This window comes from Chrysemys picta, chromosome 6 (genome assembly GCF_011386835.1).
Source record: "Chrysemys picta bellii isolate R12L10 chromosome 6, ASM1138683v2, whole genome shotgun sequence".
NCBI lineage: Eukaryota > Metazoa > Chordata > Testudines > Emydidae > Chrysemys > Chrysemys picta.
The window spans coordinates 94880013-94907479 of NC_088796.1; the positions used below are offsets into that span (position 1 = coordinate 94880013).

General features: G+C 41.4%; 1 protein-coding gene across 3 annotated transcripts in view; it reads left to right on the forward strand.

Annotated features, from left to right (window-relative positions):
- The window catches only part of MAMDC2 (MAM domain containing 2), a 92353-nt gene extending 66871 nt beyond the window's left edge, over nt 1-25482 (forward strand). Inside the window, exons 10-14 of one of the 3 annotated variants that reach the window (XR_010588631.1) lie at nt 12570-12663; nt 14240-14388; nt 21206-21465; nt 24071-24155; nt 24487-25482. Coding sequence is in view for 2 of the 3 variants with exons in the window: in XM_005297778.5 (XP_005297835.2) it covers nt 12570-12663; nt 14240-14392; nt 21206-21465; nt 24071-24155; nt 24487-24551 (657 nt within the window). In the remaining variant the exon portion in view is untranslated. The other 2 variants (XM_005297778.5, XM_005297779.5) reach the window with 2 other exon arrangements.
- Nucleotides 25483-27467: the final 1985 nt, after the last annotated feature.

Consider the following 27467-nt stretch of genomic DNA (forward strand, 5'->3'; position numbering starts at 1 on the left):
TATTAATGTGTGACGGGGTGGATTCAGACTAAATGAGGTGGGATGTGTGGGGTGAAATCCACTTAAAATAAGTGCGTTCCAAACATGCGCAACACAGCTTGAATTTACATTTGTGTGTGTATGTAACCATGGAAAAAATATTTTATTTATTTAACATAGAATAAACTCTACATCCCTAGATTAAATTGAAGCTTTTGAACCCAAATTAACTTACTCGCCTCAATTCTGCCCAGTTAAAGCAGTGCTGCTAGGACTGATAGAACATTCCAACCTCTGAGCAGCTTTCAAAAGCTAACATTTAATATTATCTAGCCATTCACACAGGCTAGATAATACCAAACTCACAGAACAGTGACCTAATTCTCCCCCTTCCCCGCCCCCCAGCATAGCAGAGGCCACTTTGAGTTTTTATTTTCTTCTTCTTCTCACGTCTCCTTTCCCCCCTCCCTCTTCTTTTTTGTCTTCACATTTCTGCTCTTCTTCCTTCTTTGCTCTTCATCATAGTTGGTTTTAGTTATAGTTGTGGGAAAGCAAAATCAAACAAGTAAGTTTCACACACCATTGTGAGGGCAGTGAATTTAGTGATCATTCTATTCTCCAGGAATGAATTCTAAAACCTTGTCCTTATTGTTGAGTTTCAACAGGCCTGCCATCTCAAGGGTACCCCCTCATGGCCTCAGGGTAGCCCTGCAAGCAGTCCCCCCCATCTCAGCTTTCTCTTTCAAGGTGTTTCTTCAATAACTCTCAAACCCTTTTGTCCATTCACAGCCCTTCTCAAATTCTACTTTATTAAATTAACAAACATTCAAAACAAAATTCTCAAGTCCATCCATTTACCTCCTTATTGGGTCCGTTCCAGGTCTTTCCTGCTGGTAGTCTCACTCCCCAACTTCCAGCTTTCTCTACTGGAGCCTAGTCACTTCCAGCAGCCTCTGTACTTCATTCTGTTCTCCCTGAGAACTTTCTCTGCCCCTTTTTGCTACCCATTTATAAGGGAATCAGCAGATCCCTGCTCAGGTGTGCCCCCTTGGTAACTATGGTTGGTTGGCCCCAGACCTCTAGCCCTTAAGGGGCAAGCCACACTGTTACACTGAGAAATCCCGGTCTCCCACTCTCATGAGCTTCACCCTTTAAGTTGACGGGAACATAGATTCATTCTTAGTTTCTTAGAAACACAACCACCCGGGGAGATCATTAACACGGAAAAAGAGAGAGGGAGATTCTCTCTAACATACCTTGGACCAGTTCCACAGATGTCTTTGAAGACTGGAACTGAGATTTTAAACCTGACCTGGTATGCTGTGGAGAGCCAGTGCAGAACACACAGCATCAAGCTGATGCTCACTTGGTGGCTGGTGTTGCTGAGGGGCTGAGCTGTTGTATTCTGGGTTAACAAAAAGTTTGTCAAGGTCTTTGTAGACCTAAATATGGAGAGTTAAAATAATCCAGTCTTGGAAGTCATGAAAGCATGGACAATCACAACAAAGTCACCATTTATAAAGGGCTGTTCCCCAGCCAACATCAAGTGAAAGAGGGAATAGAGCCGTATGACTACCTAACATGTAACTTCTATGTCCAGTTAAGGCATATTTTTGTCAGGTTTCAAAGGAACTCCCACGCAGTCTCTGAGCTGGAAGGGTGATGGCTGACTCATGAGAACTTGTGGGTGTGCAACTTAAAGCAGCAGGGAAACTAACCTCGCCCCCAAAACAAAGAAAACAGTCCTAAAACGTCAGCCATTGAAAATCCCATTATGAGAATTCATGATTAAAATTTCAAATAACGTAAGATTTCTCAAAATATGGTGATCAGTATTTGATACCCATTTGTCTGTGACATTTGATATACACTTTTGAAAATAACACCTTCAAAAAACTGTTAAAGAAAATAATCATTTAAAAACTTAGGAAATATAAATCCTCCTACACTCATCACAGCAGCTAGATGAGGATTGAATATTATATCCCCATTATGCCAGCCTAGTTGTTCTGCACTACTTAACTGACATTTATTTGCTTGCTCAGTTTTGTTCTCTGCACTTAATATTGCTTTCCAAGAGGTTCTGTGTGTGTCTAACACAGCTTGTGATATTATCATGTTAATGATGTGGCCAGAGATATATGACGGTACTCTTCTGTCCAAGGGCAAAACCTCCCCCTGCGCAAAAAAAAAATCTAAGAACCAAACATTTTCATTAAAGAGGGAACAAACTCATAATATTAGGACATGGGAAATCTAGCAGGACTCTGGGGGACTCATAACATATCATTAGTCTATTTACTTTTCTGTACAGACAGCATTCTCTGCTAGATAATGTAATCCATTGAATATAGATGTGGCAGTAACAGTCTGTGGCTTTAATTTGTTCTGTGAGCTTCCCATTCCCTTCTTCATTTCTGCAATCTATTTGTACTTGGACAGAAGTGCATTTCAGAAATCTTTGTCCAAATGTTACTAGCTGATGTTACCAGGCTTTCCCAAGTCAATATGCACCAGCTTTTCAGATCAATTTCTTTTGCTCTTTACAATCCATAGCATTTGCATACACAGTTTATTTGAGTAATCTGTAACGTGATAAAGTTGCACTGGTTTAACTTAATGTGATTTTTAAGCCAACTTGGTTAAACTGATGTGTGGACATTCTTATTTTGGTTTGAGTGACTTACTTCAGTTAAGCGTATATCAATTTCTATCAATTTAGCTAACCAAAATAAACCTGGGTTAAACTGAAATAAGAATGTCCATACAGCTATTTGAACCAGTTTGATTAAAAACCTATTAAAGTTAAACTGGCACAACTTTCTCAATCTAGACAAGCCTTGAGCCAATCAGCCCGATTCTCCCCTTTGCTATACTAGTCTTATGCTAGTGAAACTTTATCTTAACATAGTTACTCTTGCATAAAACCAGCGTAACAGAGGGAAGAATCAGGCCCAACCTTTTGTTTTGTGAAAACGTTACGAACTGGCCCATTACACCTTATCACATATTTATTTGTATCGGAATGCAACATTTGTGGATTTGGCAAGATTATCAATATCTCTTTGCGCTATGTAAAGTTTATAATTATTCCTACTAATGTAAGACCCATCCCAACTCCCCTTATAGTCAATGGCAGGCTTCCCATTGACTTCAGTGGAATTGAGCTTAAGGGGCCTACGCATGCAAGATGTTGAGTGTGTGCGGTGAGGGGCTGAACTGCCTCATCTAAACTTCAGTGGGAATTAAGGGCATTCTGAACTCTCCAGAATGTGCTCAGCACTTCTCAGGACTGGACCCTTCAGCAGAATGAAATAGTTCATACCTTCTTTGCTAATTTGTTAACATTTTTTCAGCACTGGGAGATTCTGTTTTAAAAATTGAGACTAAATGCCAAATATTTTTAAATTCTTCACACTTAGTTTATGTTTTAAAACAAAAACATCTTTTTCTTGCTCATAGGTTTACATATAGGTTTACAATATTTTTTTAAAATCCTTGATAATTTTTGAAATCAGTGGTTCAGATTTCTGTAATGGATTTGAGTTTAACAGCCATTCACATCCCATTATTTTCACAGAGTACATTGTGCAGCAGTGTTTTCCGAAGTCTAAGCAGTGGTCAGCGACAGTCATCAGCTTGGGGGACAGCCACTGACACTAGGGAAACTTATTGCTGCAATAAGTTTCCCTAGTGTCAGTGGCTGTCCGCAGCAAGCTAATGAACTGTCTCTGACCACTTCTTAGACTTCAAGTGTACAGTCGTGTACTGCTGTACAATGCAATTATACTATAATCTCTGTTTTCGTTAGGCTCCGATCAAATATTCAGCAATACTGCAGGTTAAACTGCATGACAGTCTCTGGCAACATAACCTGCTGCCAGGGCACAGTTTACCATCCCATCCTCAGATTGTGCCAGTGCCTCAGTTTCCTGTCTGATTGGGTGGTCTAACTCTCTGCCTGAACCAAAGCTCTCCTTTCTGAGGTAAACAAACAGTGCAAAAGGAAAACCCCAGCTTCCTATTCTACATCATGGTCTGGCTGGATCTTCTTCCTGTTTCTCAGAGCTTTGCCCTTTTCATGCAGGGCTCCCAAATGGTCCTTTGCCTAGCTCCTCTTAGGCTTAAGGCTTCTTTGGCAGGCTTCTATGTCAGGTGTTTTCTCCTTGGAAAGATCAAAGTTCCTGCTCGTTTCCTCCTTGGCAAAGAGACTTACAGCAGGTCCTCCCATTTCCCCTCCCCTTTTAGGAGCAGGTAGACTGTATAAATACAGATTTCACCCTCAATCCTCCTGGTACAGGTAAAAGAGAATGGGGAATCATTCAACCTAACTCAATATTACCTGTGAGCCAAAACCCAACTTTGTATCATGGCAGAGATGAGTTTTGAATTATCATTGCAAATTACTTGCATGCTTGTGTTTTCTATTTAATATGAATATGTTGTCTTCTTCTGTACCAATTACTGATACGTGGCTGATAAATTACAAGACTTGATCATTGATTTTTGTTGATGCTGTAGACCAAGGAAATTAAGTAAGCAGTGGAACAAAAATCAAACATTCTTTGAGAAATTGATGCAAAGCTTTGTAAACAGATGCTTGAATAATGTCCTGGGCATCTCCCATTACTCACTGCAAAAAGCAGAGGTAAAGGAGGAAAGCACTTTTTAACTTCAATAATATTGGCAACAACTGACTGCATCCATTAATGTTTCCTAATTTAACCTCCAGGATAGCACACAAACTCAAGAGGTATTTTAATAACTCTGGACTGACATAATAAATATATTGTTCATCATCCGTCATGTTAAATAAAGAAAACATGAGCTGAACACTCTGCCCTCTCATTCTCTCATTTATGGCATGCATTAATTCTTATGGAAGAATTACCCTGTGAAAAGAAATTAAGTCAAAATTAATATAAATGTAAATATTGCAAGGCTCAATTTGATCACAATCAGTCATCATCTAGGTCAGTGGTCTCCAATCTTTTTATGCCCAAGATCACTTTTTGAATCCAAGGGAAACCCATGATCTACCCTGCCCCTTCCCCAAGGCACTGCCCCTTCCCCAAAGCCCCACCCTGCTCACTCCATCACCCCCCTCTCTCTGTTGCTTGCTTTCCCCCACCCTCACTCACTTTCACCAGGCTGGGGTAGGCGGTTGGCATTCCGGAGAGGGTGCAGGCTCTGGGCTGGGGCCAAGGGCATAGGCACCGACTTCTGCTCCTGCTGGTGGATGCTTGACCCCCCTCTGCCCCCGGCCCCAACTCCACTCCACCCCTTCCTTGAGGCCCCGCCCCACCCTCTCCCACCCCCACCCCGCTCCAACTCCGCCCCCTCCCTGCCCCTATTCTAACTCCTTTTCCAAATCCCTGCCCTGGCCCCACCTCCTCCCCTGAGTGCGCCAGGTTCCCACTCCTCCACCTCCCTCCCAGCCCGTCGCCAAAGAGCTGTTTGGCGGTGGCAGCTGGGTGGGAAGCGCTGGGAGGTAGGCGGAGGAGCAGGGACCCGGTGCCCTTGGGCGGGGGGAGCTTGGCTGCCAGTGGGTGCAGAGCACCCACTAATTTTTCCCCGTGAGTCGGCGCCTATGGCTGAGGTGTCTGCAGTGTGGGAGAGGGCTCTGGGCTGAGCCTGGGATGGGGTTGGGGTGCAGGAGTGGGTGAGGGGTGCAAGCTCTAGGAGGGAGTTTGCATGCAGGAGGGGGCTCCGGACTGGGGCAGAGTGTAGGGGTGCAGGAGGGGGTACAGGGTGCTGGCTCTGGGAGGAGGGGGTCAGGGCTGGGGTTTGGGGTGGGGCTTGGGGTGCAGGAGAGGGTATGGGTTGCTGGCTCTGGGAGGGCGCTCAGGGATGAGGGTTGGGGTGTGGCCTCCCGCCGGGCAGCACTTACCTCCAGCAGCTCCTGGTCGGCAGCGGGTGCAGTGAGGCTAAGGCAGGCTCCCTGCCTACCCCGGCCCCACTGCTCCCGGAAGGGGCCAATGCGCCCCTGGGGCAGGGGCAGGTGGCTCCATGCACTGCCCCTCTCTGCAAGCATCACCCCTGCAGCTTTCCCGGCCAATGGGAGCCACGGGGGGCAGTGCTTGCAGGCAGGAGCAGTGCGCAGAGGGAGACCTCCTACCCTCGGGGCCGCGGGGCTGCGCTGGCTGCTTCCGGGAGCAGCATGGGGCCGGGGTAGGCAGAGAGTCTGCCTTAGCGGCAACCACACTGCACCGCCGGAGATCATGATTGACTGGGAGATCCTCTAGGATCGACTAGTCGATCACGACGACCGATTGGTGACCACTGAGCTAGGTGCAGTATGAAGGACAGATTTTGAGGCCAAACCTGAAATGAAAATAAGACTGAAAAACATATTGATACCATCCAACTGACAGGTGAGCTGCAAGCATGCTTAAATGGGCCAAAAATACAATTAAAGATGTTAGGGACAAATAAGGGGTGTATATATTTGATCTGGTAAAGAAAAATGTCTTCTACCCCATTCCTCACAATGGCACAAGGAATGTAACTAAAGGAAGGTTTCAGAAACACAGAATTAGTCAAGAGAACACCAGACAACTTCACACACTGCATTATGCTACTTCTGTGTTGGAAAATCCACTTTTCCTGAGCATAAGCCAGCAAAGTAGCCATGGAAACATTAAGCCATGTGGCAGTAGCATGTCATTCACTACTCAAAAAACAAGGGTAGAATTTAGCAAGGTTAAAGGTACACATACAGACACTGGGACAGAACTGCACATTTGATAGTCTTTGTTGCTTGGTAAAGTTAAAAGCCTGAAGTAAAATAAATGGATCTTTTGGGGGAAGAATTGAGTACTTACTCAGTTAAATCCTTGACTGGCCAATACCTATTGTAAAAGCACTACATCATACTGCTTTCTGTGAGATCTAATGGGTAACTGTATATCGAAAAATATAATTAATGCCAGTCAGGGCCGGCTCCAGGCACCAGCTGACCAAGCACGTGCTTGGGGTGGCACCTGGTAAAGGGCGGCCAATCTTGGGGGGGGGGGGGGCACACAGGGTTTTTTTGTTTTTTGGGGGGGGGGGTTGGTCGGGCGGTGTTGGAGGTGGGGTGGGTTGTTTTTGTTTTGGCAGCTGGGGGGGGATTCGGCAGCGGCGCTCGGGGGGGGCGGCGGGGCGCTCCACGGGGGGGGTGTTCGGCAGCATGGCTCGGCGGTGGGGGTGTTTAGCGGCACTCGGCGGGAGGTGTGTGTGGCGGCGGGAGGCTTCGGTGGCGCGGCGCTCCGCAGTGGGGGGGTGTTCAGCGGCGCTCGGCGGGGGGATGGGGGGTTCGGCGGCACTCCATGGGAGGTGTGTGTGGCGGCGGGAGGGTTCGGCGGCGTGGCGCTCCGCAGGGGGAGGGGTTTCAGCAGGGGGGTTCGGCGGCGCTCCGCAGGAGGCTGGGGGAGTTTGATGGCGCGGCACTCCGCAGGGGGCTGGGGGGGGGGGGTTGGCGGTGCTCTGCAGGGGGATGGGGGGTTCGGCGGCACTCCACGGGGGGCTGGCATGTTCGGCGGCGCTCCATGGGGCGCTGGGGGGGGGTTGGCGGTGCGCCTCTTGGGGGGTTCGGTGGTGCGGCGCTCCGCACAGGGGGGGGTGGCGGCGCGGTGCTGAGGGGGTGTGTTATGGTGGCGCTATGGAGGGACTTTTTTTTTTTTTTTGCTTGGGGTGGCAAAAAAGTTACAGCCGGCCCTGATGCCAGTCAGTATGGTTTCATGGAAGGTAGGTCTTGTCAAACAAACCTGTTGTCTCTTTTTGACAGGATTACAGGTTTGGTTGATAAAGGCAACTGTTTTGATACAGTATAATTAGATTTCTCCAAGGCATTTGAGTTAGTACCACATGACATTTTGATTAAAAATTTGCATTATATGGAATTAACAGGGCACACATTTAGATAGATTAAAAACTGGCTCACTGAGAGATATTAAAATGTAGTTGTTACTGAAAGGTATCAACGAGCAGGGCTGTTTCTAGTTGGTTCCCCGAGGATCAGTTCTTGGTCCAGTACTATTTAATATTTTTATTAATGACCTAGATGATGATAGAAAATCTTTGCTGGTAAAGTTTTTAGACAACACAAAGATTGGTGGGGTAGTAAATAATGAGGAAGATGGGTTACTCTTACAGGGTAATCTGAATTGCCTGGTTAAATGGTCACAATCCAACAAAATGCCTCTTAATAGAACCACATGCAAAGCAATACATCTGGGAATCAAGAATGCAGGTTATACCTGTAGGACGTAAGACTCTATCTTGGAAAAAGTAACTCAAGGAAGGACTTGGGGATCATCAAAGAAAAGCATCTTAATATGAGCTCTCAATGCAATGCTGTGGCAAAAAGGGTTAATTGTGGCTGTAAAAAAGGGGACTATCAAGGGAAGTGATCTTGCCTCTCTACATAGCATTGGTAAGACCACTGCTAGAATACTGTGTCCAGTTATTGTGTCTGCAGTTGAAGAGGGATGTGGAAATACTAGTCAGTTTAAAGGAGGGCCACAAAAGTGAGTCAGATCCTGGAAAACAAGCCTGATGAAGTGAGGTTTAAGAAGCTTCCCATATTCAGCTTATCAAAGAAAAGGTAGTATGGGGACTTGATTGCTGTGTATAGGTGCTTACACACAGAAAAGAGATCTGAGCATAAGAGTGGGGTGTGGATTTCAACCTTGATGAGTAAAGAAAGCATAAGGAGATCTGATAGCTGGAAGCTGAAGTTAAATAAATTTAGCCTTGAAATAAGATGCAACTTTGTAGCATCCTTTGGAAGGGAATTAAACTTTGAAAGAGTTTACCAGGGAAGGTGGTGGACTCACCATTGCTTGGAATCTTTAAAACAAGATTATGCTTTCTAAAAAAAGATGCACCTTAATTCATCTTCTGGGAGAAATTGTACGGACTATGTATGTGGGGTGGGGAGTAGGCTGGATGGTCCCTTCTGGCTTTGAGAGTCTGAATCTAAGAATCCCTCTGTTCATCCCCTTGTTTTATGGGCCATGGGGAAAACAGGATTCCTTGCATTGCCCTCATCATTCTCATAACACTTGCAGCTCTGTATTAAGACAATGATTATAATCAAATCTCACACTTCAGGGCATTAGCCTGTTGCCTCCAGGGGTCAGGACAAATTTTTCCCCCCAATGCACAATTGGCCAGATGTATTCTGAGGAAGGAGTAGGGGTGGGCTTTGCCTTCCTCTGAAGCAGCAGAGCGTGGCCACACCTAGAGATGGATCATAGGGCAAGTGTTCTGAGGCGGTACAGAAAATCCTCTTCCTAGACGCCTGGCTCTTTTGTCTTGCTGACATGCTCAGCATCATACTCATCATCAGATTTGGGGTCGGGAAGGAATCCTGCTCTGATTGAAGTCAATGGAAAAATTGAATTGGGCACAGCATTAGGCCCAAAGTGCTGAAACATTGTTTCACTATTAAGAATTGTAAAATCTGGACTCATCCATTCACATGCCACTTTCTTGAAGTTGGAGCTTGGGGGTTTTATGAAAATACCATCTCTGTAGCCAAAAGTCATCCACACTGAACTTTTTATTTTATAGTGATTAGATGTTAACATATACCACAGTGGCTATATATGTCATCGTGTCAATTATTCCAAGGCACTGCATTTTTAATGAATAGATTGTGCTTGTTTCTTGAGAATTGTCTTACAATTTGTTTAATCATATAGGATGAAAACTTTATATCTCCATAGCAAAAGGTTTCAAAAGCATGATTAGAAAGAGACTGGAACCCTACTCTAGTCCACTATGCATTGAGCCGTTGTGAATGCTTGTGATGCCCTACAACTATATGTTTGCAACAATTCAGAAAATAAACAATCCGTAGTGTTGGGACTACGGGTGTTGAATATAAAATGCTTTTGAACAGTAAAAATTGCTCAGTGCCAGGCAATTGAATTAATGTATTCTTTAAAGATTTAAGTGTGGTTATCTGACTGTTCATAATGCATTTGCAGGTTTTAATAAATATTACATAGTTAGGCAACTTGGCACTACCCTGTTTAACAACTTTATTAGCAGGCACCACAGGTCCTGTTAAAGACAGTGAAAAGTGATTAAAAGTATATACATGGTTTTTTATAACAACTAATTTTCAGCATAAGCCAAAAATTGTAAGTGAGCAGGGAACTTCAAATGTGCAGCTTCAAACGAGGGATTAACAGTTTGTACGGGAGTGTGAATCAGCCATGAGAAACATACCTGGCTGCAGCCACTAAGTCATGTCTCATCACAATGGAATAGCTATGAAAAGTTTCCCAAAAATGATGGCAGCAAATTACTTCCGTTACGGTCAGATACACAGTTTTTATTATTTGCCCATCTACTGCTTTGTAGCAATATGTACAGCAAATAAGCTTTGTATTTTCTTGATTAATTCAAATAGATCTGCACCAATCTTGATCCGAGGGCAATCAGGAATCTCACATGGTTTCAGTGGTTCTGTTTGCTGTGTTGATTGCAGATTACATACTTGAATACTTTATTTTTCATGGCAGAATTCATACCTGCCCAAAATAGGACATCTTGGACTCCTCTTACACTTCTCAGTACCCAGATGGGCACTATGGAGCATGCTTAGCATTTTTGACCTCAGGCTGCATAGTAATATGATCGCATTTGTAGAGAATCCCATTTTATGGAGCAATTTAATTTCTATAAGCCCAGTACTGTATGTCTTTATTTTTGAAGCATACCTGGGCCTTTTCTGGTAGCCATCCCATAGCGTTTAAAAAAAGTAAATGTTTAAACTATTAAAATGGTACCGGTTAAATGTTTAACCATTAGGCTCCGCTGTTGCCCTGTGCATCCAGGGTCCCGGCTGCCGCCGTGTGTGCCTGGGGCTCTCCTGCCGCCCCATGCCTGGGTACTCCGCTCGCTGCCAGCCCCACACCAAGGACTCCACTGCCGGCCTGGCGCCCAGGGTCCCGTCTGCCGGCCCCGCGCTGGGGACTCCATTGCTGCCCCACACCAGGGCACAGGGCCGGCAGCCGGGACCTGTGGCCAGCAGCTGGGACCCTGGGTGTGGGGGGTAGGGTGCAGCAGTTGGGACCCCAGGTGGGGGTGTGGGGCAGCATGACAGCCAGGATCCTGCAGCAGAGTTTAAATGTTAACCAAAATACCTTACCAATAAGACTCGTGCTTAACGGTTAACCTGTTAACATTTTACATCCCTAGTGCATACATAACATTTTTTTTTAATTCCCAATGTCTTTATTCTTGCCAATCATGCCAGTGCCATTTTGTACTGTCCTCAAGCAGCATTCTCACTGGAACACTCAGTGGAGGGGGGGGCATGGTGTGAAACAGCCAGTCAGCATCTCTACAGCTGCTATTACGGTCCCTGAGTTGTTTGTAATAAGAGCTGCAACCCTTCTTAGTTGATAGTTTGTGATCATTGGATTTATGTAATTATAGACCAACTAGTCATACCTCTTTCCCCATCTAACCCCCACCTCTGCACTGGCCTAAGAGAAGTAAGTGGAGACTCCATTCAGAGGGATGTGGAGTCCCCTTCTGTGCCAGCTCTACAGCAACCTTCTGGAAATGCCAGTTTCCCTGCATTGAGGCCTGCTTCTGCCCCTGAATTTCTGGCTAAATGCACCAGAGCATTGTGTACACTATCCGGAAAACTCAAAATCCCAGTGCTCTAGAGCAGTGGTCTCCAAACTTTTTTGATCATGCACCCCTATCAGTAAAAAAATTTTGAGCACGCACCCGCTGCCACGCCGAAGCAAAAAAAAAAAAAGCAGCTCAGACTCCTGCCTGACGAAGCAAAAAAAAAAAAAAAAAGCACTCCTCCTGCCTTGCACCCTCAAGGATCCTCTTGCACATCCCTTGGGGTGCGCGCACCCCAATTTGGAGACCACTGCTCTAGAGTGATATGTACAGTCACTATAATATTGTGGTTTGCATGAAACCAAACTGCATGCTAGAGTTTTAGACTGTAAAACCGGAATACAGTATGCAATTTTTCAGTTTATCAGAGTTGAATGTAATCATGGGAACCTTCTGTTCCTGGCTATATTATATTTTCTCATTTTCAGAAATTGTAGAATAACATGGATCTTGTCAAACCTGTAATATGCCTTTTTGCCCATATTTTGATTCAACTCTAACCATTCTTGGGGTGAAAAATTTCTTTTAGTATAATAGAAAACAATCTAAAATTGTGCTGTTTTTTTGCAGAGGAAATTTCATGAAGTGAGATCCAAGTTTAGAGATTTTCTTTCTCCTATATTAATAAAGATGTGTGCCTTAATAAAATGATAACTATGTGTGGAGAGAACTTAAATTAGTGGCATCTGTTTTTAGACCGAGATCATTAGCTTTAAAAAATTAAATGGAGAAAGATTATTATGTTGGTACTGACAGATATTTTTATGTCTAAAAATCAGTTAATTTAAATGTTTTAATCACATTGCCATGACAAAAATTATTGGGAAAAAATTTTCAACACTTAAAAAATTAAAAATTATTAATGCACAAAGAAAAGTCTAAAATTTCAGGACTGCTTACAATACCAAGTTTCACTAAATAAACCTGAGACCCATGTTCTTCATAAATTGCAGGTGGTGTTTTTGAGCTGGTGCAAAAGCTTTTGGGACTGTGGACTGGTGGCACTCGATGACATATCAGTGAGCCTGGGAAGCTGCCAAACCACTGGTAAGACAATGTGCATTTGAAATCTGATCAGTTTTTGTTCTGCTACAGCCACTGTCCAATCTCAGCCCTTGCTATAAAAAACCTTCTTATGTGTCCATTTTCCTAACAAAATTATATTAAGTTCTCATTCCATAGCTAGCTGTAACACTGGTGTTCGTGGATGTCAGTCAAGTACTGCAGTAATGCTGCTTTTACTGATGTACTGTGAGGGCCAAATTTTGGCACCACAGTAAATCCTGATTAACTCCATTGTCTCCAGTGGGTGCTGTATGTGCTTAATCCAGAGCTAAATTTGGTCCTAAAAGTCTGCTTTACAATAAAAATCAGAATCAACCTTTATACTGGTATTTATGATGATTTTACTTTAATCCTGAGCTATTTTGATTAGGATATAAGGGACAGTTTAGAGAGGCTAGGAGTGGGTATGCACTACTCCCATTTCCCACACCTGCAGGCTGAATAAAAAGGGGGAAAGTGGCTTGGAGAAGGAGCAATAAAATCCAATCAGTATATGACTAAATACATGTTTCTTATACTGTACTTTAGACAGAATTTTCACAGACAATACCATGCTCCTTATGTACTTAAACTGATATTCCTATATGGATTACTTACTTCACATGTTGGGACTCATGGCTGATACAAGCAAAAAGGTCTGGAATATCTCAACAGGACAGAGCGGTTGAGGAAGAAAGAGAGAGTCTAGGGTAAAAGCAAGTTAAAATATTCATGAATAAAAAATTAAAACAGAATAGCTGAAAGGCAGTTCCTCCTTTACACTCCTGCCAGGATCTGAATTCTGGGTTGTCTATTTCTTCTGCATCATGTAATGATATTCCAAACAGCTAAAGTAGTTCAGGGAATGCATGTTGTTGTGATATCAGCTGAAATAAAGGAAACATAGAATCCTGTACTGTGGTCTCAGCAGGCTAAATCTTTTCCATTTGACTTCAGATAACATAGGCCCTGATCCTATGGTAGAATCATAGAATCATAGAGGATCTACTAGTACAGTCCCTTATGTATGCTCAGAGCCCATTAAGCTCATTGGGTTGTGAAAGGGCCTACACTAGCCAGGGCTGGCTCTAGGCACCAGCAAACCAAACATGTGCTTGGGGCTGCCGAATTCCAGGGGCGGCATTCCGGGTGGTTGGGGCGGCCAAATTCCAGGGGCGGCATTCTGGCATTCTTGCGCTCTCTGAGATTTGTTTTTTTTTTTCCTTGGGGCGGCAAAAAATCTAGAGCCAGCCCTGACACTAGCAGATCCCATTGCAGGATCAGGGCCACAGCAAGCAGATGACCTATCCGCTGAACAGCAGGGTTGTTTAAAAGAATATTAATATATGTTAGAGAAGGGTCCAAATTGTGAAATTCAGATCCAGAGTAGGATCCAAAGTTGTGAAAATAGGAGGTTTACCTGGTGTTCCAATTTGGAGCTATCACTCATACACTGTGTGTATACCATAAATATCTCTATGCATAAAGAGACACCGTAAATGGATGGATAAAGTAGATTATATAAGTAATGTATCCAACCATACATTTTCAGATGTAACTCAGTGTTCTTTCACTGCAGAGATGTGGTCATCTTTTCCTGGAGAATGTACTTTTGAAAAGGATGAGTGTGCATTTACCCAGGAGAGAAGAAACCGAAGCAGTTGGCATAGGAGGAGGGGTCAAACTCCCACTTCTTACACTGGACCAAAAGGAGACCACACTACTGGGGTAGGTGAGTTAAGCTTCACATTGAACTTTCAGAGCAGAGTGACAGTTAAATGAATGTCCTTTGAAATGATATTCTAGAGGAAAGTAAAAAGGTTTTTACCCTTCATATCCAAAATAGTTATTCAAAACAAAAATCTGAAAAAACAAACACGCAAGAAATCTGTTATATTCATAGTAGGATCTTTCAGATAAGCTATGTCTGGGAAGATAATGTTTTAATTTGTGTTATGTGCCTGCCCATAGAGACTTCTCAGTGGTAGGCAAATAATTTTTAATTTCACTCATTATTTGACTTATTCTTACAAATCAAGTACCCTTTGCTAACAGCCCTCATCCCTTTATCAATATGTGTGATGATGATTGCTGCAGTTTAAATGCATTACAAATTTTAAGGTAAAGTCAAATGAAATCCTATAATAGTGAAAGTGGGAGACATGGATAGCATATGGGTGCACTTACAGCATCTGGGATATTGCTGGTAAGTGACCCCTTGGAATTTAGTGCAGAGTAACGCAGTATCAGCCTCTTCTTTCTGGGCCACTTCTTTACTTGTTGATTTGCCTCTTTTACTCTGGATTACACGGGACTAGATAGCACCTTTCCTCATTCTTGACATACAGCCTGCTTTAGGGCAGCCGTCATTGCCACTTTTAACATAGCTTAGCCCAGGGTGCTTCTAACACCATGTGATCAGCATAGTCTTTCCCTTCATTTTTGAACTCAGGTGTCTAGCTTTCTCTGGATGTTCTTGCATATATTTCATTAATGATAGCTAATGCATGCACATTGAGAGATTACCTTTTTGACTTGTCTGTTCTCTGTGCTGGGGTGGGATGTTACTGCAGACTTTAGTTAAAAAGGAAATTAATTTTAAGTGAACGATACAAAATATTTTTAAATCTCTCAAAATAAGATTTTATAATATAGAGACTGATGCAACTTCTTTGACAGTATCAACCATGGGACTGAAGGATCAGATGATAGGCTCTGTTTCCTATTCTCTTTCTCGTCTTTATTTGGATTGTGTAAAATGAGTTGACTGTCGGAGGCGAAAGGTGTTCACATCACAAATAGCACCAGAGTTCCCACCTTTGTTAGTTGGTGTTCATAATAGAGAGATCAGTGATTGAATGGAAATGCAGAAACGGACCCTCCCTGTCTTGTGGTAGTCCTTCAGAACAGTGTTTGGGCACATCGACGGGGAAGTGTAAACTACCACTGTCTGTGCTCTAAATTCTCTGTGGCTAAACAGAGCTTGGCTTTCCGGTCTGTCAGTATTACACACGCTTTCTAGTTACTATAATAAATGTTCACATATAGAAACACAAATGCTAGACAAAACTTGGTGTTTTCAAAATGCAAATAAAGTAGGTTTTGCATTTCATTTTTTTTTCTATTAATTTATTTTTCTTCTTTCTGCAGCAGGCTTTGGATATGCACAGAGAGTGAAAATCTCAGCTGCTGTAAATCAGCATACCTCCATTGATTTCAAAACAGCTATTTTATATTACTTCAGTAGAGCTATGCTGCCTTAGGCAAGCTAACGATTTGATCCAGGGTGTGACTGAAAGCTGTAAAAACTAAGTGAAAATTTAGAATTTGTATGTGTATGCCAGGGCTATGCTGATTTCAGTGATAGACACATACGTGCAGACAAAGGAAGAATTTGACTGTAAATGCCAAATCTTGGCCCTGTCTTATGTAAGAGAAAGGAGCCCCTTATCCCTACATATGGGGCTTAGCACTAGTTTCACAGATTCTGAAGATATAGCAGCTATGTGGGTTACAGGGTATATCTATACTTCACACTAAACCTAGACTCTGACCCAAGTCCACAATCACTACAGATCTGCAGTAGATTCTGTGAGGCCTCCACAGGGGAGAAAGAGGCAAGATAAAGGGGCGGGCACTCCGCCTTTTTGCATGAACTACTCGCTTCAAGGAAAAGAGAAGAGACCAGAGATGAGGAACAAAAAGCTATGCTATGGATAGTTGGGCCAGGGGAATCAAGGGAGCTGTTCTGTATCTCTTGACCCCCAATTGCCCTGGGAGGGGAGAAATTTCAGCCCCAACAAGCCCATTCTCCATGGCTGGCAACTCTGTTTTCATCTGAAGTGTTTTTGTTTCCTTCTTTATACTTCCAAAATCTGAAGGATTCTACCCTCCTAGATCTCAGAAGACTAAAACAAGAGACTAAAAGAACCAACCTAAATGGTTACTGCATGTTCTCCATCCAAAACAATCAGATAACTAACTGGCTATATTAAACAGGATGCATATTAGTATTTTCTATGAGTCATAGAAAATTAGTAGTATAAAGCTTTCCAATATATTGTCTCTCCGCTTGGTCTGAAGGATGCCTTTCAGGTGTTTATAAAATACACAGAATAGCTGTTTACCTCAGAGAACAAAGGTGCAGGCACTAGAATTTTTGCCCTTAACTAGCTCATTAATTATACAGAAGTAACTTCAAAGAGGAGAGAGTGGACTCATGGTGTCCTTTTACTTTTTAAAATATTCAAGGATTCACAAAAACATGAAAAAGTTTGTGGCAACCCTCACTAGACCTAAATTATAAAGCAGTTCGCCTTGTGTCTAAGTTAAAGCTTGCTTGTCCTGAAGAAGAGAATTCCACCTCACATTGCCTCTTACATCAATTCACCAAGGAGCAATCTAATTAGCAGGACTTTTCATGTGCTTGCTGTCACCTGGCTGCTTTAATATAGTATGGGTTATGGCTCACTTACCCCAGTGTAAGTCTTTAAAAGTAATTCTACTGACTGCAGCATAATGGATTAAATTCATCACTGTGCAGAAGGCCAGCCTAAGGCCTATGTACCATGTGGCCCCTTTTTGACCTAAGCAGCTCATCAAAGTTTGGGCCCTGTAGATGTTCTAGTTGGGAGTGAAAATTATTGATAGGTATTTGTTTGATGCAGCTTTGTTTATTTACAAAGAATGTACAAAGTCCTGTGTCCCAGAACCTCAGAGGGAATCAAATAGCAGGATACAGCTTCTTTCACTCACAGCACTAAGAGCACTCCTCCCACACCCCAGCCCCCCCCCGAGCCCTTTCCTGCACACCGCACCCCCTCCCACACCCTGCACTCACTCCCGCACCTGAACCCCCTGCCCCAGCTCTACATTCATGACCCTGCATACAATTTCCCCACCCAGATGTGGCTCTTGGGCCAAAAAGTTTTCCCATCCCTGCCTCAGCCAAAAACTCCTGGGCAGGTTCACACACACCTTTTGTCTTTGGTGAGGCTTTTGCTTACAGATATATCAACTGAAGGATGAGTTCAACCCTTAACAAGGTTTCACCCAGCTCATAACTGCTTAAACTCTCAGAATACTTTAGCAAACTTAAGTGGTGCCTTCTGCTGGGCCTCTTGCACAGGGCTGAAATTCATGCAATAAAGTTTAAACTCAGTAGCTGAGCTGAATTATAACAATTCTGCTAGCTATGATGAACATATTTTTGACTGATTATAACACAGCTTGGCATTGTCCAAAATGACTTGCCAAACAGTGTTATAACTCAGTCTGTGTACAGATGAATTTAAACCATACTAACATTGTTAAACATAGTTGTTTCAATTGAGTATGTAGAGTCTTATACAGCTGCATTCAAGAGCACCTGCAAAACTATTTTGTTTCTAGTTAACAAAATAAGAGCCTTGCCTTCTCTCTAATCACACTCTATCTAGAGGGATATTTGTGCATAGAAGAGATGTATACTCAGCAGAACGTCACTTTTCCACTTTTTAATAAAGCCCCTCCAGTAGCTATGTCCTGGGCAGGATTGGAAAATTCTGTGTTAATGCAGGAAAGGAAAGAGATGCTAATGGAGAAGGAGAATATTCTTGACTGTTTACAGAGCTTCAGCTACACAATTTCCCTTCATGTCAATGTGGACTACATGGCCAAAGCCCTGAGCATTGAACTGAGAATATACATGGAAGAGTTTTAACCTCACTTGTAGTTTTCAGTCTTCAAAGCAATTATGCTCTCCCACAATCAATGCTAGACAGTGCTCCATGTAGGCAGAAGGATTAATACATTTCAGGAATGCCAAAGCTCTAATCAAACTCCTGCTATGATATTAGAAATGAAAAATGGAAGCAACCAAATCAGTTATAAGTTTGAACATATTTGATGCAGTTGTTATGGTTAAATTATGCAGAGGAAAAATTTAGGCTGAATAACAGGAAAATATTGCCTTCGATACTGTGAAATAGTCTCCAAAAGGAAATGATGGAAGCCTTATTGCTTGGTCCATTTAAAATTGGGAAAAATGCTAGAAAATGTAGCATAGGAAACAATCCTACTCTGGCAGGCTATGAACTAGATGACCTAATACCAGTAGGTCTTTGCCATCTTTAACACCCACTTCTTTTGCATAAACTAGATTTGCATGAATCCAGCCAGAAAGACAGGATAAATATTTTTCTGAGTGGTTTTTTTTAAATCCATTTGACTGAATATTTTTTAAATGTGGTTGTGATACCTGTATAGGTATGTGTAGACTATCACTGTACTATACAGCCTTCCTTTTCTATATATAGTAATCTAAAAGGACTACACTAAATCAGCTTTGCCAGCTTTGTTTTGTTTCATAACCAGGCTGTATTGTCATAAAGCAGTGGTTTTCAATGTTTTTTTCATTTGTGGACCCCTACAAATTTTGAATGGAGGTGAGGACACCTTTGGAAATCTTAGACATAGTCTCTGGACCCCTAGAGGTCTGTGGATCACTGGTTGAAAACCATTGTCATAAAGAAATGCAGGGCGCAAGTTTGTTTACTGTTTCTCCCTCAGCAGGATTTTCTACATAGTGTCATCTATTATCCCCTTTCTAGTACATATTCCAGGCCCCATATTTCCCAAGACTGAACCCATCTACTTGCTGAAGGAGACATTGTAGAGAGATTCCCCGCCCTAGGAAATGAGTGTGCTCTATTCAAAGTGCTCATGATCTTTGAAGCAGAAATTGAACTCAGATCTATTGTCTGGTTGTATAAACCACTAACCATTGAGACAGCCAAGAGGATGGTGTCCTGATTTTCAAAGGGGCTGAAAGAGAGTAATTTTGGTCTGTCAGTCTTAATTCTGTCACATAAAAATATTTTTCAAAATGATGATCATTGTTTCACTTATTTAGCTCACCCAAATATACTGGTAACTTTACAAACATGGGATAATGAAATCTAGATCTGATCTAGACATTCCAGCTAGTTTATAATTTGATTTGGCTCTCAAAACTGAAACCAAGGACTTTATTGCTTACTCTAATGACACTAGTTCTGAGTTTGGATTTTTACTTCAAGAATAATTTTTAAGCAAAACAATAGTTAAAATTTCTGTAACCAGCATGCATTCAGTTCTGTATAATAGCCCTGGGAATTTCCTCTGACAGATTACAGAGAGTGCGCTTTTGTTTGAAGATCCGCAGCTGTAGATATTCTTCTACGCTTCCACCCCTGCACATCTTCTCTCCTCTCTCCTCGGGCTACTCACCACCAAAAAAATAATCTTGGCCACAGAGGACCTCTTCAGAATGATTTTAGATAATATGACTCTGAATATCATCAAAAACATTCAGAGCATCTACCAGCTGTTCCTGCCATTCTCTGCTCTCCTCCTGTCTCACTGATCCTTAAGAATTCCCTGTCTCCCCAAAAGTGTTGTAAACTCTATTATTCATAGGGGTGGAAGGGCAGCTTTTCCTTGCCAACATGACAAGAAGGGAGCAGTGGGACCACAGGAACAGCTGCTGCAAAATTTTAACTTACTAGTTACTGGTGGAGTGTGTGCCTCAACATGCAAAATAGTTGCCATGCATAACAGATGGGACATTGGGATGCTTCCCAGTATTCTGATATATCAGTATGCTCCAGCTTGAAATAGCTGTGTGATGGCCCTCAGAGGAAAAATCATTTGTCTTCTGCCAATTAATAACCAATTTTCCCACAATTCAGACTTCAGAGCATAATCCTTTATGCACTCTGGATAATCAGTTCTCTTGACTTGTATCTTTACATCTTGTTCACTAAAACAGACACATGATTGATGTCTTCCATGGCAAAGACTTATTTTTATTCCTTTGATTTATCAAAAGCAGCAATTCTAAATATAGGCCAAATTTTGACCTCTGATGCATGTACACAACTCCCATTGTACTCCAGGAGATCAATAAACTCTCAGATCAGTGAAATTCTGCCTCTCTCATGCCATACCCCTGGGTTAAGAACAGTTGCAGTCAGAGAGATCCCTGTTCATTCTTCTGAAGGCAGAATTTGGTCCATATATTAACATAATTAAATCTCTACTTCTCTTAAATTCATGGCTTTATTTGAATTATTAGAGGTTGCACCTTTGATCTAAATCAGTATTTCTTACTATACTCAAGTACTATACACCAGGGTAAAAAATCTCCACTCAGTTCCACCAGTACGACTCTACTGCATAAGCAAAAATTTTAAACAGTGTATATTTTAAAAATATGCAACCTTTCCATATTTACATACTTCAGGCCTTTATTATTTCCAGTGTTATCCCTTTATCACCATTCATGTTAGATTATTTCTTTGTACACACTTTTCATTTAGTATATATTAATTTAAAAATATTTTTCATTAATCATTCATATACTCTGCTTTACTATACAACTAACACAGAGTCATTCACTTCTGAACTGTATTGTGAGCAAGAGCATGCATTTATTAAACAGGTTTCACACACAGGCTTATTATTGAACATACTGAGAGAAAGAACCATTTTATTTTACTAATATTTGGTCTTGTATCTTTTTAAGGATACTACATGTACATAGAGGCATCCAATATGATCTATGGACAGAAAGCACGTCTGACTTCAAGGTCACTAAGAGGGATCTCTGGAAAGCAGTGCTTGACATTTTTCTATCACATGCATGGAGCTGGGACTGGATTGTTAAATGTTTATGTGAAAAAGGAAGGTGATAGTGAAGAAACCCTCTTATGGAGAAGGAGAGGTGAACAGAGCATCACATGGCTAAGGGGACTGATAGAATATGAATGTGATAAATACCATCAGGTAAGCAAAAGACTGAGCCACATGGAAGATTAAATTGCACTGTTCTCTGGGATTCATTTTTTAGCTCAGAAACTGGGCTCCACTTGAAGTCAGAATTAAAAACTGACAAAGGTTTCAATGAGACCTGGAGATTTTATAGGATGGAGGAAATCAAATTCATGAGGCTATTCAGAGCTTGTGTCCTCTTCTGTCCATGACAGAGAAAGTGTTGAGATGCTTCTTGTTCAGGATCACTGACTGGTGCTGCATGTGGCATTTCATTTGAGCAAGGTGAAATACTGGGGAACTTCTCCCAATTTATAAGAGGGAGGTAATATACCAGATACAGTCATAAGTGGGTTGCAGATGTGACTGTCTCAATTTATATTACTGATCATGTCCGTTTTTGTATATACTAATTTAAATGATATTGTTCCACCCTTTCTTGCCAGTGGTCTTAGCTATATCTTCTAGATCTCATTTTTATCTCAAGCTCATAAATGTTTTATTTTCTCCAACTGCAGAACAACCTTCTCTGGAGTTGGCATAATTGCAAAACTATGTACAATTCTCAAGGCCTCTTCAAGGCTGTGGCTTTCTGAGTTTGGCACAAAGCTTGAGCTGAAGATGTAACTGCCAATTAGGGGCCAAGTCCTGAGAGGCGCCATCTGCCCTAAACTCCAGGTTAATTTCAGTGGAATTTGAGGACCCTCAGCACCGCATGGGACCGGACCCTAATAATATTCATTCTTGATAGATCTAGATTTTCTGAACTGCACATTTTCCATTGCAGGCATATTTGCATGCCTTTTTTGAAGCCAAAATTACCATGATTGCCCATGTAATTACATTAATTGATTGTGCAAGTCCAACTGGTCATTTGCTCATGCGGTTACATTGCATGTGCAAGTGAGCCATGAAAGTATGTGCATAATTATGAAAGTCTGGGCCTCATTGACATTAAATTTAGAGATGTATTTGAACCAAACCCCAATTTTGAATATCCAGATATAAAGGTTAGAAATGCACTGGTGCAAGTTATAACAGGAAATGAAACAGATGGAAGATGATGTAATAGACAAGGTTGTGCTACTTGGAATATTTTACTACAAATGATTATTAAATCTAATTGTATGTTGATTTACAGAAGATGACAACAAAAATGACTTAGACCCTTATTGACCCAAATACTTTGATTGCATAGATATGCACATAAAAATCTTAAGGGAGGAAAATCTTTTAGTCCCTTTTTAATATTTCTGTTCATCTTTGCTTGTATTTCTTCTCCACAACTGGTTTTAGATTTCTCTTTCAACGTCACTATAGATCAATAAACTCTCAATGCATTGAAATTTGGACTCATAAATGATGCATCTCTCTTGGTTAAGATTCTACGGGTCTCGGAGCACATCCCATAGTTGCCAATTTTATCTGTCCAACCATTGGTCATCTATTATGTGACCTCATCTGGCAACTCATCTTTAGATTCAGTTACTCTATACTCCTTAACCAACAGCCTTCTTAGCCTCTAAAATTATGTAACTTGGGGGAAAAATAGACTATTCTATCACGCTCTCTGACTATTCAGGACCTCCTGGCTTTCACCAGAATTGCTGCATCTTGGCCCTTGTGTAAATGAAACAAACAAGCATACAAAATACGCCCACCTTGTATTCCTTTTCAATGCTTAATTCAATTTGTAAACTATCCAGAATAGAGACAATTGCTTATTATCAAGGAGAACTCATACTTCTGCTGACAAGAATTCTCTGTTAATAGGCTGCTTAGAAGAATTTAGCTACCCAAGGGTATCCGAGCTTATATTTGGTTTATTAAAAAATCCCTCATACACTTAGAACTTAACAAATAAAAAAGTATTTGTTGATTATCAAAAATATTTCTAAGAATGCACAGAGACCCCTTCTGCTGTGTTTCCTCTTGTGGCTGTGCCTCAGTAATTCTGGAGTGAAATCTTGGCCCTGTTGAAGTCAATGGAGCTTTGCAATTGACTTCAATGAGGCCAGGATTTTAACTCTGGTGTATTCAATAAGAACCTGCATCTGCTTCTATTAAAGTCAGTGGTAACATTTCTAATGTCTATTGGAGCAAGATTAGCCCCAAAATCATTAACCATTAATAGAAAACATATACTGATAGGTTCATTTTGTCTTAAATGTCTAGAGATTAATTAGAAAAATTGCTTTTTATTAAGAGCTAAGTTCAACTACGGGAGTAAGAGGAAGAACTTGCTGGTTTATCACAAAATTCTGCCCTTGCAACTTGCCCAGGTGATAAGGACAACACTCAGGCAATGAAAAAACAAGAGAAGCATTATATCATGAAAACTAACTGATTATTTATCAGTCATCCTTAGGACAAAACAGTTCCATACCAAATTCTGAGATTTGATTGGCCTTTTCTGGGTGTCACATGCATCCCAGTTCTCTGACCAATTAGAATGAAGTCTGTTAAAATATGCTAATCACTGAGCATATAATTTTTCTTAGAACAGCATTGGGGTTATATTATATCTTAAAATAGCCTGCATCGGGGTTTTGCATTTTTAAAAAGATATACTTTTTTCTAGATGTGATATTTATGAAAACCATATGGGTTGTTTTTACAGATTATTTTTGAAGCAGTTCGTGGAGTGTCATTAAGAAGTGACATTGCTATAGATGATATTCTGTTCCAGGCTGGACCCTGTATAGGTAAATTTTATACTTGCTTATAATTCTCTTGGGAGACACCTAGGTACTACAGGTAGTGGTTTTAGTGAGTCGGTGCTATTTTTCCGAGTCAACACTGAATCAGTCCCACAGTAGTATGGTGTTAAGGACCACCGTGCTGCTGGAGAAGCCATTTTTTTGATGAGATGTAAAACCAGAGTCCTGATAGCTTGTGGTAAGTAAAGATCCCATGGCACATGGGTGTAAGCCAAGTCTCTTAGTCAAAGTCCAACATGGTAATTCAATTCTGTGTATGTAAAAATGATAAAGAAATATGAAAACACTTAATACTCTTCCCTCTTTTCTGTTCTAGAAATGGGAGAAATTACTCAGCATTCATCCGGGGATTCTGATGACTTAAATGAAATTGAGTATTAAATAAGTTCTGCTGAAATGAATGAAGCACCATGTAAGTTATATGTGAGAAACTAGACAATCCCCCTCCCCTTTTTTTGTATAAAACGATAAATACTGGACTATTTTGAATATGTCACCGATGTATAGGAATAATTCAGCGCACTCCTGTCCTTGTAACAAAGTTACTGACTCAGGGCTTCTTAGATGGTTCTTATTGGATTTTTTCTCTTTTGCATGTGATATTAGTTATTATATAAAGGCTTCCCATTTTGCACAGATCAAGCAATAAAATACTAATGCTTTTTGGTAAATCTTTTTTGTCGCATAGGTAAAGAGAAGAAGGTAAAAAGGGCACAATTAAAATCTGATGTGTTATCTTAAATCTGCATTCAATGAATGTTTTGTGTTGGGTAGAAAGTGGGTTTTGTTTTTATTTCAAGACATAAATATTTTGAAATAAGTAAATAATATTGGATATTAATAACATCCTACACATTGAAAGCAATTATTCATGATGACAAATCTCTTTGGGAAAATGTAGTCTCTTACTGGTAATACTTTAAATGTTCCATATGAATGGATTTTTCACTATTCTTTGCCAGACTAATTACTATAATGAATCTATTTGCCATCAATGTGAATAACAAAAGGACTTCCATCAATGTTCCAGTGTGATTCAGTGTAAGTTAATACCATATTAAAATACACTGCTATTGGTTTGCATACAATAGAGGAGGCATGCTTTATTTGGACTGCTGGCCTCATTTTTTTAAATGTCAGTTTCTACATCACACTTTTTATATACTTTACCCAACCACAAATGTTTTGCATTTATGTTAAAAAGAAACTCAATTGACATAATCTGTTAACTCTTAAGACATTATATGTGTGTTTGTATTACAATATGGTTGTTTTAAAATTACCAAACTATCTAATAAAATGTAATTTTGAATAATGTCTTATTTTATTGCTCCACTTCAAACACTATGTTCTCTAGTTATTGCCATGATGATATGCAAACAAGCTTAGAATTTTCAGAACAAATTATGGGCTGGATCCTTCAGTACATTTGGCACTGCAGGAACCCAGAGCAGCCCAAAAGCCAATGTAACCAACTACAGAAGGATTCTGTATGTAGACATTGTAACAGTTCCTATGCCAGTCCCCATTTTGGCTGCTGAAACAGGGTATGTGGCCCAGGAAACAGGAGTGGCCAATGCTCCCTTGTACACCCGTGATCCCCAGCTGCTTTAATGGTCCCTTGGGACTGCTGGCACCTGGTGCATATTGGAGTAGACTTCAGGCTGCTCTAATTTGCATCTAGAGTCCAATCCACTACCCCCACCTCCACAAGCTGCACTAAACATTGCTTGGCCACATCTGAAGATATGGCCCTCTATCAGTACGTCTACACTGCACAAAAGACTTGAGGCAGCAAGTCTCATAGCCTGCATCAGCTGACTCAGGCTCGTGGGGCTCGCACACTACAGGGCCAAAAATTGGGCTGGGGGTGTGTGTGCCCAGACTCTGAAACCTGGTGATAGGGGTGGGTCTCAGAGCCTGGGCTCCCGCCCAAGCCAAAAAGTCATCTGTGCTGCTATTTTTACCCCAAGGTGCTGCTGCAGGGTTTTTATTTTTACTGTGTAGATTTACCTTATGCCTCCAATCAGCTGGATTTTTGGTGTGTTTTTTTTTTAACATTGGAGGCACAATCAAAGGATTTGAGTTTGTTCAATACAATATATACATTAAACAAAAATCTTAAGATGTGTTAATTAACCAATACTTCCTGTGATTTTAAACATGGGGTCCATAGACTATGTCAAAGGGGTCCACAAAAATGTTGTTGTTGCCATAGAACAGTGGGTGGTCTGCAGACTATGTCTTAAGATTTCCAAAGGGGGCCATACCGCCATTTGAAATTGTTTAGGGGTCCACAAATGAAAAAAGATTGAAAACCACTGCACTAGACAGAGGAATGAAAGGGGGAAGAGAAAAGGTGCCTTTAGGCCACTTTGTGCCTCCTGAATTCACAGCCTCAGGGCAGCACATGACCCCTTGATGGCCATGGCCAATTAAGAATAGAGGTAGCATGCACAATACTCCCCCAACTGGCGAGTCTCTATGCTATGAGAGGGGAGGGAGACAGCATAGTCATTCCATCAGTCTGTGCCAAGTAGGAAACCCCCTACACCAGGGGAATATCCTGGACCTGGAGGCCAGTTTCATCTATTATATGGCACCTTGCATCACTGGAGCAGCATAACTGGACCACAGCAAAGCAAATAATTGAGGCTGATACCTAAGCTATGTGACACGTCATATAAATCAGCCATCTAAAAATCTCTTCAGAAGCCTTAAAAATAAATCCTCATGCAACTGCTATGAGCCTAGTTCTGTGGACTATTCCAGTATACCTATGTAAACAGAGCCTTCAAAAGCAACTACAGGATCCCAAACATTCAATGGTTTATATTTGGTTGTTCTGGAAACAAATTGTATTGCAGTAAAACTGGCATTGTCCTGAGAGCAGGACAGACCTTTTCATTGTTCCTTGGTTGTTTGTAATATTGTCTTCTTTATTTTGCTGTTTGTATGTGTATATTCTATTACCTCATCTTTTTGCATATTTTTATTACTTAAGAGGGACAAATTCTTATCAGTTACACAGTTTATATCAAATTTAATACAGTTATTTTGGGTTTACACTAGTGTAAATGAGACCAGATTCTGGCCCAGTATTAGATTAATCTTGGTTTAAGATAAGGGCTTGGTTCATTACTCTTACTCCAGCTTTACTTTCATGTAACTCCTTAATCTAGTTGCTCCACTCTTTATGGCTGGAAGCTACATTGGCAGCTGAGTGTGTCAGCTCAGGTGTAAGGAAAGGAAGTTGCAGAAACCCTAATGCCATTGGTGGAAGTCCTGCCAGTTCCA